General features: G+C 47.9%; 5 protein-coding genes across 5 annotated transcripts; 2 read left to right on the top strand and 3 right to left on the bottom strand.

The window, feature by feature from the left end:
* Window positions 1-1,854: 1,854 nt before the first annotated feature.
* Window positions 1,855-2,748, bottom strand: FPOAC1_013005 (uncharacterized protein; the record flags this gene model as incomplete). The annotated part of the gene is made up of 1 exon (XM_044857347.1): window positions 1,855-2,748. The coding sequence occupies one exon, from the start codon at window positions 2,746-2,748 to the stop codon at window positions 1,855-1,857; it is 894 nt and encodes a 297-aa protein (XP_044701530.1).
* A 74-nt stretch (window positions 2,749-2,822) lies between these two features.
* Window positions 2,823-4,214, bottom strand: FPOAC1_013004 (uncharacterized protein; the record flags this gene model as incomplete). Its single annotated transcript, XM_044857346.1, has 5 exons — window positions 2,823-2,912; window positions 2,971-3,042; window positions 3,078-3,272; window positions 3,331-3,474; window positions 3,564-4,214. The coding sequence occupies 5 exons, from the start codon at window positions 4,212-4,214 to the stop codon at window positions 2,823-2,825; spliced, it is 1,152 nt and encodes a 383-aa protein (XP_044701529.1).
* Window positions 4,215-4,578: 364 nt separating this feature from the next.
* Window positions 4,579-5,244, top strand: FPOAC1_013003 (uncharacterized protein; the record flags this gene model as incomplete). Its single annotated transcript, XM_044857345.1, has 2 exons — window positions 4,579-5,067; window positions 5,116-5,244. 2 exons carry the CDS (start codon window positions 4,579-4,581, stop codon window positions 5,242-5,244), a joined length of 618 nt encoding a protein of 205 aa, XP_044701528.1.
* Window positions 5,245-10,094: 4,850 nt separating this feature from the next.
* Window positions 10,095-10,913, top strand: FPOAC1_013002 (uncharacterized protein; the record flags this gene model as incomplete). Its single annotated transcript, XM_044857344.1, has 1 exon — window positions 10,095-10,913. One exon carries the CDS (start codon window positions 10,095-10,097, stop codon window positions 10,911-10,913), a length of 819 nt encoding a protein of 272 aa, XP_044701527.1.
* Window positions 10,914-15,515: 4,602 nt separating this feature from the next.
* On the bottom strand, window positions 15,516-16,239 carry FPOAC1_013001 (uncharacterized protein; the record flags this gene model as incomplete). The annotated part of the gene is made up of 2 exons (XM_044857343.1): window positions 15,516-16,126; window positions 16,179-16,239. The coding sequence occupies 2 exons, from the start codon at window positions 16,237-16,239 to the stop codon at window positions 15,516-15,518; spliced, it is 672 nt and encodes a 223-aa protein (XP_044701526.1).
* Window positions 16,240-17,375: the final 1,136 nt, after the last annotated feature.

The raw sequence follows: 17,375 nt of genomic DNA, 5'->3' as shown, positions 1-17,375 counted from the left end.
AGGCGCCTATTCTTCATGGGAGCGAGTTCACACGGAGGTGTCCGTGGCGCAACAAGTATAATCGCTCGTCAGGCCTCTAGATAACGAGAAACGGCATATCTTAACGGCAAGCCGCAGTCTGGTCATGGTAGCAGGGGCCATATCACCCGCAGCCGGCGGCAGATTCGTGTAAAAATAATCGGATCGATCCCATGACGGCATGCAACCTCTTGCAACTTATAATCTTTGTTCGGGTTGACAACTTCGCGTATTGAGGACAGGTCGGAATGGTTGCACAAAAGGAGGCCGTTCGGTAGAACTGCCATCTCGATGTATATTTTAAAAGCAGATATGCGTACACGGCAAGATGCGCGAGGGTAAAATCAGGAAGCTTTCGGATGGTAAAACCATCATATTGCGATCGACTTATAATATAGAATACATCAGCCGTCTCGCTGAGCTTTTGGAGGGGGGTCGTTGCAAGGCGTCGTTCGTAGATTTCTTCTCGTAGTCTAGCTTTGTACCACGGCTTTGGATGACGAGGTAATCGCAATCGGCCATGCCATCGAAACAAGGCTCTCTGGATGGTGTGGTGCATGCTGCGCATACCTGCTTCATGATATCGCCTGCACGGGTAGAAGCGCCAATTAGTAGTAGTAATAGTGTTCCTTACGGCCGGGAGAACGGATCCCATAGGGCCTATAGCTACGCTAAGCTATCCACGTATCCCCCGCTTTTCGTCCACTCTACACAAAAGAAAGCCCTACTGCTCTTTCCGACCTTTCTTTTCTAGCCCCGTTTGCTTGACTCTGTTGAGCGGGGGATGCGTGGATAGCTTTAGCGTAGCTATAGGCCCTATGAGATCCGTTCTCCCGGCCGTAAGGAACACTACTACTACTACCCCGCCTTGCTCGGCGCCCAATCAAAGACGGATTTGATATCTTTCGAGTGTCACACAGCATAATTTAAGGATGACTGCAGTGGTTCGGGTAGTCGCGGCCTGTTTATTATCCATGAAGGTTGGAGCTATGCAGCCGATTCCATTTCCATCCATGCCCAGTGCAGCCGCACAACCAAGAAATATATTTCGACGAATCATAATGTGACTACCCTTTTCTCAAGCTGCAATGTTTGTTGTGGCTGCAGCCGGTCAAGCTGACTGCTTTCAAGCCTTCGACAAGGGTTGTAGCGAACCCGAAAATGGCAATGCAGCACAGTTGTTTCTTTTCCCAAAGTGTTCCGGAAATTGCTCAAACCGGCCGGTAATGCAAAAGGTTCTTCTTACGGCTTGGTTTGCCGCAGGCTTGTATAAGGTAGAATTGTGTACCCAAGTGTCTCCATTCTGGATTTTACAAAGAGATTGGTGCCACTTCAAATGGTTCTTTTGGTCTCACTCGCAAATCCGTTCCTCACCACGACGGCAAATATCTCATCCACAACGTTTCCCGCAACCGAGCAGACCTGCGTATTTGGATATGATATATCGATATCAACTGTGCTATCTGGATATATCGATACTGATATATATCGATATCGATATAACTCTCTGCCTCTTAAATGGATACTCGTTGGCTAGCCGGGAGGGGGTGCCAACTAAGCAAGCTTAGTTGGCCACAAAAGTATGAGACAAGGCGAAAAGTGTGAGACATCCCGGAAGATGCCCACTTGGCGTGATTTGCACCAAAATACCATTTTTTTCAATCAAATGACACTCAAATCTTGTCAAAATAGGCTCAAACTGATGAAAAGGCGTAGTTTGAAGCTTCTATTGATTTATTGGCTATTTCAGAGTGGGAGAAATGACTGCGACGGCTCTGGTGATGCTCTGGCAAGGGAAACAGCTTCCCTGCCAAAATGTGCCGTATATCTGTTTTCTTAGCCAATAAGGCTATCTTCTTGTGCCGTTCTTATTCCCCTGATGATATCACGAAGTGACTCATGAAGCTGCGTGTGGTGTTGATAGGGACAAGGAGTTGAGGGAAGTGTAGGTAGTGATGACTCAGAGTCAGGTGCACAGGGCGGCGATGAGGGCATCTCGACTTCGCTGCCGCCGGCGACTTCAATTACAGGAAGAATCTCGTCTTCTTCATCCATTTCCTCGTGCTCGTGTGCTTGTGTGAGGTTGAAAGTGACCGTATCATCACTGTGAGGGAGGCCGGTGAGATCAACGGCGCTGAGGGGCTTCGCGGCATACTGTGCCTTGCGGATAGCTTCACGCACATCATCAGGGAGTTGTGTATCTATCATATAGCCGTCAGTCTCTTCTTTCAGTGCTTGAGTCATTTGTGAACGCTGTGTATCCATAGATAAATAGTCATATTGCTTCCCTGTGTGCTCCAACCACTGCTTGAACTGCAGCCTCTTTGGTATGCCGTTGACGATAACTTCTTTATTCTCTCGCCACTCATCCTTGAGGCGGTTCATCTCCTTGATGATGACAGATCGTGTGAATCGTATACCCTGCTTATGTTGCTTCTTCTTATCGTCGGCGATAGCCTCCTCTTGTTGATCTCGCAGATCTTGCAGCGATACTGTAGGAATAAGGTCAGAGACAGTCTTTGCGCGGCGGCCTCGCTTTCTCTCGTGATACCGCTTTTCGATGCGAGTTCTTCGATCATCCACGTACTTTTTGATAACATCCTCAAGCACCACAGCTTCATGAACGATGTTGCGAATGTGCCGGAGCCCTGCGAGCGTAGGAGAACTGAGGATATCGTGATATCGCTCGCCGATGGTCTCGGCGGTGCTGGAAGCGGCGTGAAATCGCATATCTGAGGGAAGAAGTGAGAAATGAGCAGGCGTGAAGGTCTTCTTCTTCTTGAGCTGCTTCCTGAGAAGATATTCTATGGCAGGTCGGTCTGTGGGAGGGTAGATGCCCGTTTTTGGAAGCCCGAGATGATGTGAGCGGCAGTGAAGCCTTCATTAAAGATCTCCTGATTTTGGTGAGAAAAGGGGCCTTTTTCGGTGAAGGCTGATTAAGAAGGCACATACCTGAAAAGCTCCTGCAAAGGCACGCCGGCCAAAGGTAAGATTTCCCTTCCGCAACGCCTCACGAAGCTTCTTCTGATGCGCTTCCTTCAGAATTGAAATACGCCTACATCCATCGGCTGGAGTATATGCGTTGAATGAGGCGGAAGAAATGCTACGAGAATATTGAACTTTATCATATATTCTCGTAATTCGAATGAGCCGTGGCCTGTGAAGCCGTCGATAACGAGCAGCCGCCATACAGCCTCATCATCAGGCCTCGCCGCGGGAGGCATATCGTGAGTAACCAAGCGGTTATTTGTATCCTGAAGGTGCTCATTACACCCAAACCACTCTTCAAAAATCAAGCTGACGTTTCTGTACAGTAGCAGATTTCTCCCACGAGCATCGGTTGAAGTGCTTCGCCCACTCGAGCGTTATCGCCGCACTTGAGAATGCCGAGTCTGACTGAGCGAAGCGCATATCAGGATCGCCTTCAATGAACGCCCACTCAAGCGTTGGCAACGACTTGAAGATCAGCCAGGGGGCGTTGTTGCGCCGGCTGCGTTGCCTGAGCCGATGACTGTGCAAGTCTCGCGATCTTGCGGAGAAAATACCTCTGTTGCTGACTTCTTCTTGGTGCGTACAACGAGGCATTCCATCTTATCTCGTAGCATTCCGACTCTAACTCCTGCTTCATCTGCATTCCAGGTCTCTGATGCACCGATATTGTACTTCGTCATCACATCGCTGAGGCGTTGGAACCACTCCTTCGTATCATCAACGCCGCCTTCCTCATATTCGGCACGCGAAGCTTCTCTCGACTTCAATATCGATTTCGCAAGCTCAGGATGATCATCGCGGAAGCGAGAGTACCACATCTTGCTCACAGGTCTCGCATCAGGATCACGGCGGCGCCGCAGAGTAAGTGCTGCATCTTCTATTTCCCACTTGGAGGCAGGCAGGCCTGACTTTTCCATCCAGATGATATAACACACGATAGCTTCTTCTTCCTCATCCGTGAGTTGCCGCGGGCGCCCCATCTTAGGATCGACAACATCCTCATAATCTACGGTATTCGCAGCCTCAAGTCTCTTGACGATGCGGCCGATAGATGCACGAGCAGAGCCGGCATATCGAGCTTCAGCAGCACGAAGAGTCAGTGGCTTCTTTCGGCGGCCGGCAGCATCACGATTGAGACCGCGGCGAAGTCGCTGGCGTGAAAGAACAACGGCCTGAGCAGCTCTCAGATTTGATTGTGAGGGCATAATTTTGATGGACGTGATATATGACTTTTTTACTGATTGATGTCCTAGAAATCATTGGTTTTGGCGGGCAAAAGTCATGATTTTGCGACAGCAGCCTGTGCGGGGTTGTCTCACACTTTTCGCCTTGTCTCATACTTTTGTGGCCAACTAAGCTTGCTTAGTTGGCACCCCCTCCCGGCTAGCCAACGAGTATCCAGATTGATATCCACCTAAATACCGCTCTCTGATTGGCTAAAAAGATCTTATCAACTGATTAGATGATGAAAAGGTTTCTCTCAATTTCATCAGCACCACCATCTCAGTACTCGTTCAAACGGCCCTAGGTTTTCTAGCACAATTAGCTTATCCAGGTGATTTATCGACCATGACATCATCTCAGACCACCGCCACCTCTACGCCCTCGATTTCGGACCAGCCCATTACTGGGACGTCTCTGGACTTTTTCCTCTTCTTCAACGCGACGTATCCTGATGAAGACACCCAGAACACCACCGGTGGGTCACGTAAGCGCAAATCCAGGGGTATGGTGATGTATCGATGTCTCCATTGCCCTGCCGATAAGCCCTGGGCGAATCGGAAGCGGGACAACGTATGGCATCACGCCCGGCGGTGCCATGCCGATATTATCTCTTCCCTCGATCGCACGCTCATTGGGGGCAGTTCTGATGTTGTAGATGATGAAAAGGAAGTCAAACGTCCTCGGATTGATGCTTTTCTTCCCTCTCGTTACTCGGATGGTGACTATATCGAGATCAAAGGAAAACATATCCGCGGTTATCTCACATGGCAATTGATATCCTCTCAATCCCTCCTGAATCATCTAATATTGAGTCTCACTTCTCATCGGCGCGGCGTATGCTATCATGGGATAGAGAGAGCATGACCTGTGAGAACCTTCAAGGTTGAGTGTGTAGGCAACTGGATGCGCGAGGGTATCATTATACCCAAGTCTCACGGTGGCAGTGGCGTTATTTCCAGCGTTACTGTTGAATTTAGCGTTGAAACAGAGGCAGAGGACTTTCTAGATTAGGGTACTTTCTTGTTCTTTCCTCTAGCCTGCAAGAATTATATGTGGTTTATCCAGGGTTGAGAAACCACTCCACCCAATCCACTCGGCGATGTCGTGGATGGATTTGGGTGGATTAGAAGTGGGGTAGTTAAGGGCGCCCATGTATTTGGCAGAATGCCTCTAACAGAGGCTGATGTGCCCCATACTTTTTGCAATATTGCTACCCTATGTCAAAAACACTATAAAACTTCTGAACAGCGCAATTTTAGAATACATATAATATAGGAAACACTATTCGAATGTCCCATGCTTTCTCATTGGGATGACGTAAGTCTTGATGGATATACTTAAGATTTGCTCCGTGAGTGCATATCATCATGAGGGCCATTAATAGGCGTATATTTTTCCTCAACAACATGTCCAGCAAATATCAAGCTCGACTGTCCATACTTTTGATTTATAATACAACAATTATACCATTAAATAATTGCCGGCAAGCTGAATTAAAAAACGCGTCCAGATCCCTCAATATCTCAATACTGCGCGAAAAATTGCAAGCGATACTAATCGCGTTAAGCTCGTGATGTGAAGGATGTTAGGGACTTATCTAATACCCGACCCCAATATGGCACTCGCTACGTGCTCGTCCACCTCAAATTAGCTCGAAAGGTAAATATCTGAAACATCCGCAGGATAAGGGCATATTGTGCCAACTGGTCGCGTTGGACGCGTCATTCGCGCTGACCTGACGACCTGTTGTTGACCCATCACCTGCACCATGTTTTGCGATTTCGACATGACAAAGAGATTATTTTACCATGACCTCGCCTGATTCCTGCTTCGACATTTCCGACAGCGGCTTCGGGTCCGCTGCCGAATCAACACCCTGCCCGACGCTGTATCCTACCCGTCCAACCTCGACCCCTGTCTCGACTCTGAGGAACTCTTCCGCAAGCGATGAACAGTACGAGCGTACGCTCTGGAGGCATTTCCCAGGCTGGGCGTTCTCTGAGCGAGCCAGGGAGACGCGTTGCTGGGCCTGGCAATTTGGATATGACATCCAAAAGGAAGACGCCCGCAGATGGATATGCCGAGCGTGCATTCGCAAGAATAATCCACATCCACGACATTTCGAAGCTGATGGTATTCATAACGCGTACAATCATCTGTTCAACGACCACGGGATCCGCGCTCCGCCTGGAATGACCCAAGGAACTGCTGAAAAGAAGGCGAATTCTAAGGGCAGAAAGCCCCCGGGGCAGCGGACTCTCGCTGAATCCATGAAGCTCGATCTACACGACCCCCGAGAACAAGCGATTGCAAATGACTTCATCAAACGCTTCCACAAGGAACACTTCCGGAGGCTTCTGATCGATTGGATCGTGGCCAAGAATCACTCCTTTTCAATTGCCGAGGAGGCAGAACTCCATGCTATCTCCGATTACTTGAACCCGTCAGTTTCGGCACGTAAAGCCAATATTACCCACACAACTATTCGAGAAAAGATCGTCGCCGCATTCGAACAACATAAGCAGAAGGTGATAGAGGTCTTGGGCAAGGCGCCTGGACTTATCCACATCTCCTTCGACGGCTGGCGGTCTGGAAACCGATACGCCCTATATGGTATCTATTGCTTTTTTAGGGACGAAAACAATAAGCCTTGCAAGATTACGCTTGGGCTCCCCGAAGTTAGCGCCAGGCACACTGGGCCTAATATCGCCGCAGAAATCCTCGACGTAATTGAATCGTATCAGATCCAAGACAAGATTGGCTATTTCACGCTCGACAACGCAAAAAACAATGATACCGCCATTGAGATTATTGGTGGAGAGCTCGGCTTCGTTGGGGCCCGCAGGCGAGGACGCTGTTTTGGGCATACCTTGAACCTCTCCGCCAAAGCCATTCTATTTGGGCACGATGCTGACGCTTTTGAGCGGCGGATATCAGGGGCAGAGCCTCTTACCGAAGCAGAACATTTGATTTGGCGCAAGAAGGGGCCAGCAGGCAAACTGCACAACCTTGTGGTAGCTATCCACAGATCTGACTTGTTAACTGGCATGCTTCGCAACATTCAACAAGAAGCCTTCAACAAGTCATCTGACCCAAAACTCAACGCCAGGAAGCCGTTGGATGTTATTTTGGACAACGATACGAGATGGCTGTCACGGTTATACATGATACGACGAGCTCTACTGCTTCGCGACTATATCGAACGACTCATTGCCCACCATAGAATTGACTCCGAACAGCAGAACAAGGCCAAGAGGGGCGGTCCTAAGAAGTCACTCACATTGCCCTTTATTTGCCAGCCAGAGAACCAGCTATCCGACAAGGACTGGGAGGTGGTCGAAATATTTGCGCAAATACTTAGTTACTACGAAGCCACGATCAAAATGCTAGAAGGCGACGGCCAGATCCGCAAGCGGAAGCGTGGGTGGACTGGGTCATATGGCAATATTTGGGACGTTATTCAAGGCTTTGAATTTCTTCTCGAGCAACTTGAACGTTTTAAGGACATCGCGAAGGACTTCCCTGATACTGAACACTTCAGGATCAACATCAATTTGGGCTGGCAGAAGTTGAATGAGTACTATGAGATATTGAGCGAGACGCCCATCTACTACACTGGCCTGGCGCTCCATCCAGCATACCGATGGAAATGGTTTGAACGCAACTGGACTGATCGCCCTGAGTGGATTGACGAGGCGAAAAACATGGTTCACGATGTCTGGCGTTTTGAGTACAGGGAGGCCACGTTGCCTGGACAGGAGCCGTCAGCCGTTGAGCCAGTTCCCAAGCAGCGGAAGACTTCGGACAATCCGTTTCAGGAATACCTTAAACGAAACCGCTACACAGCGCCAGAAGCAGGTCATGATGGCCTCACGCCAGGCGAAGACGAATACCTGCATTGGATTACGCACTGCGAAAGTGGTGATGGCTCCATCAACGATCCTCTCGCTTACTGGCACGAGAAGCGATTCAAGTATCCAAACTTATCGCGAATGGCGCTTGATTTTCTCACGATACAACCAATGTCTGCTGAGTGTGAGCGTCTTTTCTCAGCAGCAGGTCGGATGGTGAACCCTCTCCGCCACCAACTTGAAGCCCAGATTATCGGGATGTGCCAGGTATTGCGTTCATGGCTGAGGGCGGGTATTATTCATGAATTAGATCCCTTCTTTATCTCAGTAGACGAAGAAAAAGTCAACCTCGAATTAGCTCAGATGTCGGATCAACAGCTTGAAGGATGGGCAACAAAGTGGCTCACTCAGGTGGTGGGCGTTCAAGACGAGATGGGGGCCCGTTAGGGATAAGGTCCCACTCGGAAGTTGGAATAAGGGACTACGTGGGCAATGGCTTCGGGAATAGCGTCACCATCATGGCATTAAGAATAGAGGCAGTTGCCAATCCACCCAATCCACCCAATCCACGATAGCTTCCAGTGGATCCACGATACTGAGATATTCAGTGGATTATGATCTACCCACTCCACTCGAGCTGCTAGTGGATTGAGTGGAGTGGCTTTCAACCCTGTCTACAGAGGGCGCACCAAGAATAGCCGCTGCCACGCCTGCCTAGGCCATCGCTGTGGTGTTGCGAGATCACAGGCACAAGAGCGTGATACGGTCAAGGAGATTTGATACATTCTAGAATGACTCCGCATACTGAAAAGTTGAGAAGCGTCCAGTATTGCTCGGTGAAATTTGTAAACTTCCGTTGCGAGGTAAACTGGGATGTTGCGGGCTGTGTGACGTTGCTTTATGTAACTCGGTGTATTGCGTTAACTTATATCACAATAGAAAATAGGTGGGAAAAGAAGTACCTTTCATTTGCGGCATTTTGATTGGATCAAGCCCCTGTCCGGTACGCGATGGTAGCCCCCACGCAGTCAAGGAGATAGTGGGTGGCACTGTTTTTAGGTATAGTCCGTAGACGAGGCTAGCTCGCAAGAGAATTGGAATTCCAAACATGGCGCTGATAAACCGCCTTCAGTTGTGGCGTAGTTACACGGCCGCCCAAGATCATCGAGCTGATGTTTGCCAACGCCAAGCCCCACTGGTTATCTCCGATACCCTTGTAACGTAACTATAGCTCTTCAGTGGGACCCAATAGGCCCACGGGTACCCGTCGCTATAATATTTTCCAAATTTTCCAGAATATCTTACCTAAATTTACGAATAAAACTATGAAAACATTTCCATAGGTAGATGATGGCATTTTGAATATATATGAAGCTTTCTCTCGGACTTAAATCATTTATTGTAATTTATTTGGATTTTTTACAACGTAGAGAATTTTATTCCCACGGGTATCCGTAACCAAAAGCGAGATTCTTACGTAAGCGCAACTTTTGAGATGTTTTAATTCTCCGAATTCTATATAACATTTGAAGTACTATCAAAAGATACTGTAGGCGTTTTTATTTTATTTTACATTTTTAACATCTTTCTTTGTGTTGTAAAATGAAGAATGAAAAGTCAGCGACGGGTATCCGTGGGCCTATTGGGTCCCCTCTTTAGTAGTTATTTCACCCTATGAGGTACCTCCAACAGCCCGACAAGGCTTCCCTCTTTCCAACCTAGTTATTTAGTTGCTTACTTGCCTCAGTCTCTTCCCCCTTTCGTCCTGTTCTCCCTTGCTTTGGTGGGCGTTGGTTAGAGTTAAAACTTGTTTTACCCTACCATGAACATTAGTTATTACCACGTACCCGTTCAAAAACAGACCTGGTTCAGCTTTCCCAGACTTCTTTTGCCTTTTCTGTCAAACCGAATCCTTGTTGCTTCTTAACACTGTCCGTTCTGGGGCGACCCCATCTCATCAATCCATCCTCCTGTCGCAACTTCCCTTGTTAATCCCTGGAGCAGATCGCCATGTACGATGAAAGCTCGCCATCCACCGCCGAAGCCCGGCGCCTCAAGAAGCGAGAGCTCGATCGCAAAGCCCAGAGATTAGCCCGTGAGAGGACAAAAGGTAGAATTGCGCAGCTGGAGAGCATGGTAGACAATCTAAGACACAGCGACTCGAATGCACAGGTGTCTACGTTAATTGATGAGTTGGAGAAGATTACAAAGGAGAGGGACAATTTGTTACAAGTGCTCGACTCTCTAGGATCAACCATTCGTCGTCATCTTGGTGGCTCCAACACCAGCGAGATATCAACCGACATCAAACCCAAAGCTTCGCCACGCACCACACCGAGAGCTGATGGACCAGCAAAACCAAGTAGCTCTACAGTCCCAATTGACTCCGTTTCACAGACGAGTGGCTCTTCAATGCTGGAACTCCCTATGAACGCGCCCCCAACGAATCCCCTCGCCTACAACAGCTGGACGTATCCCGTCAGCAACAGTCCATATGAGACCTCCACGGCCTTTGACAGCTCCATCCTCCCACCATCTGGTGACGGTTTCATGGATATTCAACCTCTCCTACCAAGCCTTCCAACTCCTGCCCCCGAAGACGATGATGTTATATTCCCTAAAGCCACAGTCTTGTGCCACTGCTCGAGCCCCACGAATTGCGCGTCCAACTACTACGGCGTGAAGCCTAACGTTTGGCGTACAATCAACGAAACCGTACAGAATCGCCCAAAAGAATTGTTCGAAAGGGTCAGCAATCCAGTACCGGCCGACAGGTGCACCTCCTGGACACTTGACGGAACTTGCCTAGCTTCAGTCCAATTTGAATGATCTGCGTGGTCGCTTTGACCGCTTCGTGTCAATATTGGCCACTAGTTAGTTTTAGCTTTGTCGTTAGCTCACATGACATTACAGCGAAGCACACTACTAAGGGGGTTCAATCTCACCCCCGGGTCGCTGAGAAGCAAAGTGCGCTTTGATTTGCAAATTACTGAGGGGTACTTTGATTTTAGTGTATTTTTGGTGTAAACATAAGTAGATTCGGTAATCACATATTGACTGTTTATCTGAATTGCAAAGAGCCCACTTTTCTTTGCGACTCAACATGTCGCACTTAGCGTGCTTAAAGGGTTAAAGTGAATGTAATGAGCAGCAGCAAATGTGTTGATTGATTCTTCTCTTAAGTTGTCTCTTGTGCGGGGTATTCCATTCCGCAGAGTTAAAGTACACAGCTAGATTACTAAGGCAGTTGTTTCCTGAGGCCGTGAAGATCATGCCTACCCTGCGACACCCCCCAGATTTCACTCTGTATCAGATGGGATCTGCATATCATCTTGATCGATGTTCTCTTCTGAAACGTGTTCTGGATCAATCTGCGATGAGATATCAACCAGACCTAATTGTTTAACCATACCTGGGCATTTGAGTTAACTCATGAGTTTCGACCCCCCCTAACTCAATCATATGAGTTTCGATCTGATCATGACTCACTCATGAGTTAAACTCAGACTCATGAGTCAACTCATATAATTTCGTCATGTGACACCGCCCACTTCCTCGATGCATCGTTAGTCGTGAGAACGTACTCTAATGAACTTATTGAGTAAAATTGTGAACCGTCAAAAATCACCACACTACTCTGTATCACTAATTTCTGTATCTACATTGCCATTAACACCGTCCGGGTCGCACACTAGTCCTAGTCCACCGTCCCGACTCGCTACAATATGCCCATTCCGTATCCAATTGCCGAGACACTCAACTTCTTCTATTCGCTCGCACGTTATCGACAGCCGGTCCCATGACGCAGTCCTACGCGCGCCGGAGAAGGTCCTTTCAGGCTCTGCTGATTGAGGGTTTATCGAGAGTATATCGATGGCCATACGGCTAAGGCGTGGAAATTGCCGTCGTTGTTCAGTGCGACACCACTCTAGAGGTTCGCAATCAATCTTGATAGCTGGAGCATTGATAAATGCCTCTAGGTTATCACTGTCTGTTGACACAGCCGTCTCGACCTCCATCTCCTGCAGCAAAAGCTGTAGCTGCGAAGGTGGCTTCCCTGGCGCGACTGGAGTATCTTCTGGAGTAGTTACAATGTCTCCATCTATATCATTGACGCTGTTGCTGATATTGTATTCCTCCTCCCATACCTGTCGGACACCCGCAATCGCCGGATTGATACATGCACTCTTCCAGTTCTTATCCAAGTATGCTTTCCGACAGCGTGGATCGAGAAGAAGAGCGGCGACGTAAACGGGAGCCTCTTCAGACATGGTGTAGTATTTATTGAGTACAAACCATCCCATTTCGATAGAATGAAGCATGCGACTATCATGGAATTCCGGGGTCGAGTAGTGTATCTAACAAATCAGCGACTATCATATCTTGAACCGAGGTAGACATCGGGTACCTTCGCTTTCTCGAAGTGGCTGAGAAGACCATCCATCAGCCGCAGTGTACTGCAAATGCTCGCTTTATCGCCTTCTGTTATCAGCGTTGCCTCAGTAAAAGGCTGGAGAAAAGCATGGGTTTTCGATAGTATATCCCAGTCAGCGCCCGTTAGAAGATTAGTGAGGCCAATGTCCTTGTCATGGTCTACCATAAACTGGACGATCTGTACCATCTTATCGAGGGCAACACTGATGGTCTTATACCATGAGGACCATCGCGTTGTGTTGTCGATGCCGAGACTGCGATCCACAGCTTCGCGCCAGTCATCGCTGTGAATCGGGGAGTTACGAAGCCAGACTGCAAGATGGTGGAGCTTCCGGAGAGCACCAATACCTTCCCACCCACTAAATTCTACTCTGCGAGCATTTCTGTCTCTTTGCTGTCTCCCATGGTTCTCTTCCAGTGCTTGATCCACCGGAATATCTGATGCAGGAGGCGCACTCTCACCGAGGGCAGCAGAGAAAGTCTCGACAGGTTGTGCACCAGCGACATTGCCGGTGGCATGAATAGCAGCCTGTAGAGCTTCTTTCGAGCGCGCGAGAAGGAAAGCTTGAAGGGAAAGGTTAATAATATGGCCGAAACAGCGGATACGGCGGCGGACAGGGTCGAAGATAATCTAGGCGGAACTTAGCTGGGATAGGAAAAAAGTCACCGCATAGCCTTTCACTTACTTCTCGCTCGCTAAAAAGCTTTTCTGATAACGCCTCTAGGCAAGTATTGTTGGAGGTTGCATTATCTCCGGTATGATATCCCACGCGTCGAATCCCAAAGCGCTTCAGGACATCAGCAATCAGACCGGCCTGAGACTTACCCGAGTGGTCTTTTGGACATTCTAGCAGCCCTAGGAGCGCCTTTCGGAGCCCGTAGTCCTTATCGACCCATTGTCCACATACTGCTAGCATACCATGCCGATGTGGCGATGTCCAGAGGTCAGATGAGATGTGAATCATCGAAACGGCAGACTGAAGGGATTGGGCCAAATGATCGGCGTATAACTCATAGCTCGCTGAAATATAGCGCATTACTGTACGTCGGGAAGTGATTAGGCTATCCTCGATAGCAGGATTGCATGCTAGGGCCAGGTCCTTTAGCTCATCCCACTCAACCATCGAAAAGGCCACCCTGCGACGCGTAACAAGGCCGATGATAGCGTCGACATAGGCCTGCCGATTGAAGGTATTCCGTAGTGCTGCTGCGGATGGCGTGGTGGATGAGGTGATATACGTGTCGAGAGATTGCTGAGATCGATTCTGCCGGCTGGAGAGCCCGATCAGATACGGGTGGTGATTTATTATGTGACGCCGCGCATTGCCCTTATAGCCATCATTCCATGGGCTCGCCTTGCAGTACAAGCAAACATATAAAGCGCGAGGCTTTGCCTTCTCTCTGGTGAAAAATCCCTCAACATCGATGAAGTCGGGACTAGAAGAGGGTGTGCTGGGCACAGAAGATGATTCCGATACCATAGCGATGGCTTAATGGTATAGGTAATGAATTCAAGAGAGAGAAAGTCTGTTGGTTATCGCCATTGTAGCTGCAGAACTTGTATTGAAGCTTCCGAACGGATGAGTATGAGCCATTGGCCGCTTTTCAACAAAGTAAATTTGCAACAAGCTAACTTAACTTAGACTAAATCAAGGGTTGAAATAGTGGGGATACCGGCGTGAGTTTCATGAGTTACAGTAACTCATGAGTCAGCGGCGATAACTCAGACTCAACTCATATGAGTTTTGTGAGTTTGAGTTATGAGTTAACTCATGAGTTAAGGTTTGGGTTAACTCAAATGCCCAGGTATGTGTGATCGCTCCAGAGCATCCTGACCGAGGACTTGAGCCGTGCCAGGATGGGCACCGAGTGCTGCTGCAACGGAGGGCTGGACAGTGATTGTCAAAGCCAGGTAGGCTGTGACCACACTCTTGAAATTACCCAATATGATGTGTTTGTGAAGATGGGGTTTGGTAAAGCTGAGAGATAGTTGGCTGTAGGGAGATTGATAAGAATGGATTGCTTTGGTTTGTAAAATGTTAATTGGGAATCTTGCGCAGACCTTATATACATTTACATGAACCAGTAGAATGGAGCGGATTTCTGGTCAGTGATTTCCGTCTTAGATATAAGTCAGAACTGCCCCAAATCCGATGAGGTTACAGTTATGGAATGTATAGGCTCAAGGTATTGAAAAGAGTCTTTCAGCTGGTGTGAAGATATGCAGTTCTACGAATGGTATGATCATTAATGCATGTTTTGGAGTAGTAATTCTAGGTCATCCAATCACTGTATAAACCATCGCTCGACGGCAATAATAATTTGGTAGTCTAAGGAAAAGTGAGGAATCTGGCCAAGTTCAACCGCATATGGGATGTGACGAAGAGGCGGGGAGGCGGGTGGACGCGGGAACTGCGCACTGACAGCTCAAATTGCAGGGGGCCTCAGCTGTGCAGATCACTAGTGAACCTTCCTGCCTTCAATTGTGATTGGTCTCTTGTCCAGTCAGAATCATATGTTCCTAGTTATGTACGTACAGTACAGTTTGTGACCCGGACCAGTGCACAGACTCGACAACTGCGGGTTTCCGTCATTTATTGGCTTCCCCACAGGAAAGATGACCATGCAGTATGCAAATATAGCAAACTTTCAGCTGGAGAGTAATTCATCAAAAAACCTTCCAGACAAGACCGGCAGGAAGATCGGCGTATTTTTACTCACCGTAATTCAAAATCAGGTTCTTGGCCAAACTGAGTTATCGTATACAGTGTAGTTTCCTCATTATGCTATCGTGTTCTCTGTCCATACTTGTCTGAGTAACATATCTATCTACCATCACTTTATACTAAGGCGTAATTCGCAGCACAGTATCTCGATTCTGACCGGTCGAAAAAATGGGCGGCAAGGTGCAGAATAGCTTGCCCAGAAAGGTCGATGACATCGAGATCTGTTGCCCATGTGTGACGACGATGAGCAGTGTCGGTCTTGAGCTATCAATCACTCAACGCCCACGCTACGACTTGCCAATTGTCCTCCATTAACGATTAAACCTGACCCAGCGTGCTTCTTCTTCTGCCGTGATTTCTTAAAACGAGCACAGCAACCTATAGCACCATAGACTGTTGCCACAAACCACAAAACAACACAAACGAAATTGAACCAGACTGCCGCCTGAATCCTGCCTGGCGAAGCTGGGGATAATACTTCTTTATCATCTGCGCCCAGGTACAGTGAAGCAAACACTCCAAACTGCGCCAGCCACAGAACAGAGATAAAAGCATCCAAAAAGCACCAGTACCACACAGCCGTCATGAAGATCCATTGCATGATACAGCTTATCATGGACAGACCAGCTACAACCTCGGCGTAGACCCAAGAAGGGTGTGCCCTTATGCTGTGCCTTGTTGCTTGGTGAAGGTCAAGCCCGTATAGGATTGCCACTACTACTGCGAATATGCATTGTAGGATACGCAGTAGAGCATGGGAGATTAGGCCTGTCAGACGTTTCTTTTCCGCATAGTTAGCAGTATATGTCGATGCGTTCGGGGTTTTTTGACTCGACGGGGTACCTTCGGGCTCGAATTTGTGGTGGCCTCGGATATGTAGATCTGGGATGTACAGTTAGCGTCGGGTCATGCTAAGGATACCTAGGCACCTTACCATGCTTGAGACATTCAATGTCCTTTTTGTCATCAGGGTAAAGTATGCCTTTTCCCTGCATGTTGAGAGATTTCAACGAATTATTTGTTGGTAGGTTTCCCAAGTTAGTCCTCCCAGGGAGGGGAAAAGCAGTACCTATATATACCTAGGTGTAAGAGAATTCTGTGTTTCTGTGTACAGTCCTATCGAACGAATGACCTCATAAAGCGACCTTGTCACATACTCATCCCCTTTGTCAAGCATGATAACGGGTTCCATTTTGGTAACGTTAGCCTCGGAAACTGACCTTATTATGGATACACAAGGGAAAGCACCGGTATTAAAGGTGGAGTAAAGTGGAACAACTATGGAGCTAAAGGAGTTAGTGGAGTCTAGCAAAGCCAATGTCTGAATTTACGCATCATGAATCCGTAAATATGCGTCAACTTCAGTCTAATTTAGGTAGTTGAGTGGCAGTGCAATCCTTTCGGATGAGAAACCTCGGTCTAAATCACTCTTAAATACGTACCCGTGGATCTGACTGAAAAGGAGCCCCACTAGTGATGCATTTTTCTGTAACGTAATCCATAAGCGAGTGCCGCACTTAACCTATACACCTTAAACCTTGTTTCTTAAAAATATATGAAAAATCGAAATCATGCTTAAAATAACTAGCTAAGATTCTAGTAAATTATAAATAAGTGACGAAATTAGTTATGTTATCTGTCTATAAATTCTTAAAAATTCCTATATAGCTAAAACCTCAGAAATCTATTTATACTGTGCTATACACTGTATGTGACGGGTGAAGGTTCCCAAGGGATAAACTAGTCCGTACTGGTTTATGTTGGCAGAGTCGTAGGGCGTTGTCACTGAGCGTTGCGAAGTGTCACGTCTCTTAATAGTGAATAGAGCGGGTTAGGCGTATTCAGGTAAAGAAGTTTTGTTGATAGCTGGTAGGCCATCGTACTATCTAGTGCTAAGCGAATGTATATATACATGAGCTACAGGGTAGTTGGTGTGGAGGGCTCACGATGTGTCGGGTGAGCCTATGGATGATTGGTGAAAAAGGTGGGGTACACGTGACGCTGGGACAGGGATCGTGACAGAAAAAGACTAGGATGTAAAGTCAGGGACCTTACACTGCATTCTCATATATATAGCTATAGCGCCCCCAGGATCAGGTTCAGATTCGGGCTCAGACTCAGGCTGTGACAA

The sequence above is a fragment of the Fusarium poae genome (assembly GCF_019609905.1).
Source record: "Fusarium poae strain DAOMC 252244 chromosome Unknown contig_1, whole genome shotgun sequence".
Taxonomy (NCBI): Eukaryota; Fungi; Ascomycota; class Sordariomycetes; order Hypocreales; family Nectriaceae; genus Fusarium; species Fusarium poae.
The sequence above is the reverse complement of the archived record's forward strand: the minus strand, read 5'-3'. Positions and strand labels throughout refer to the sequence as shown.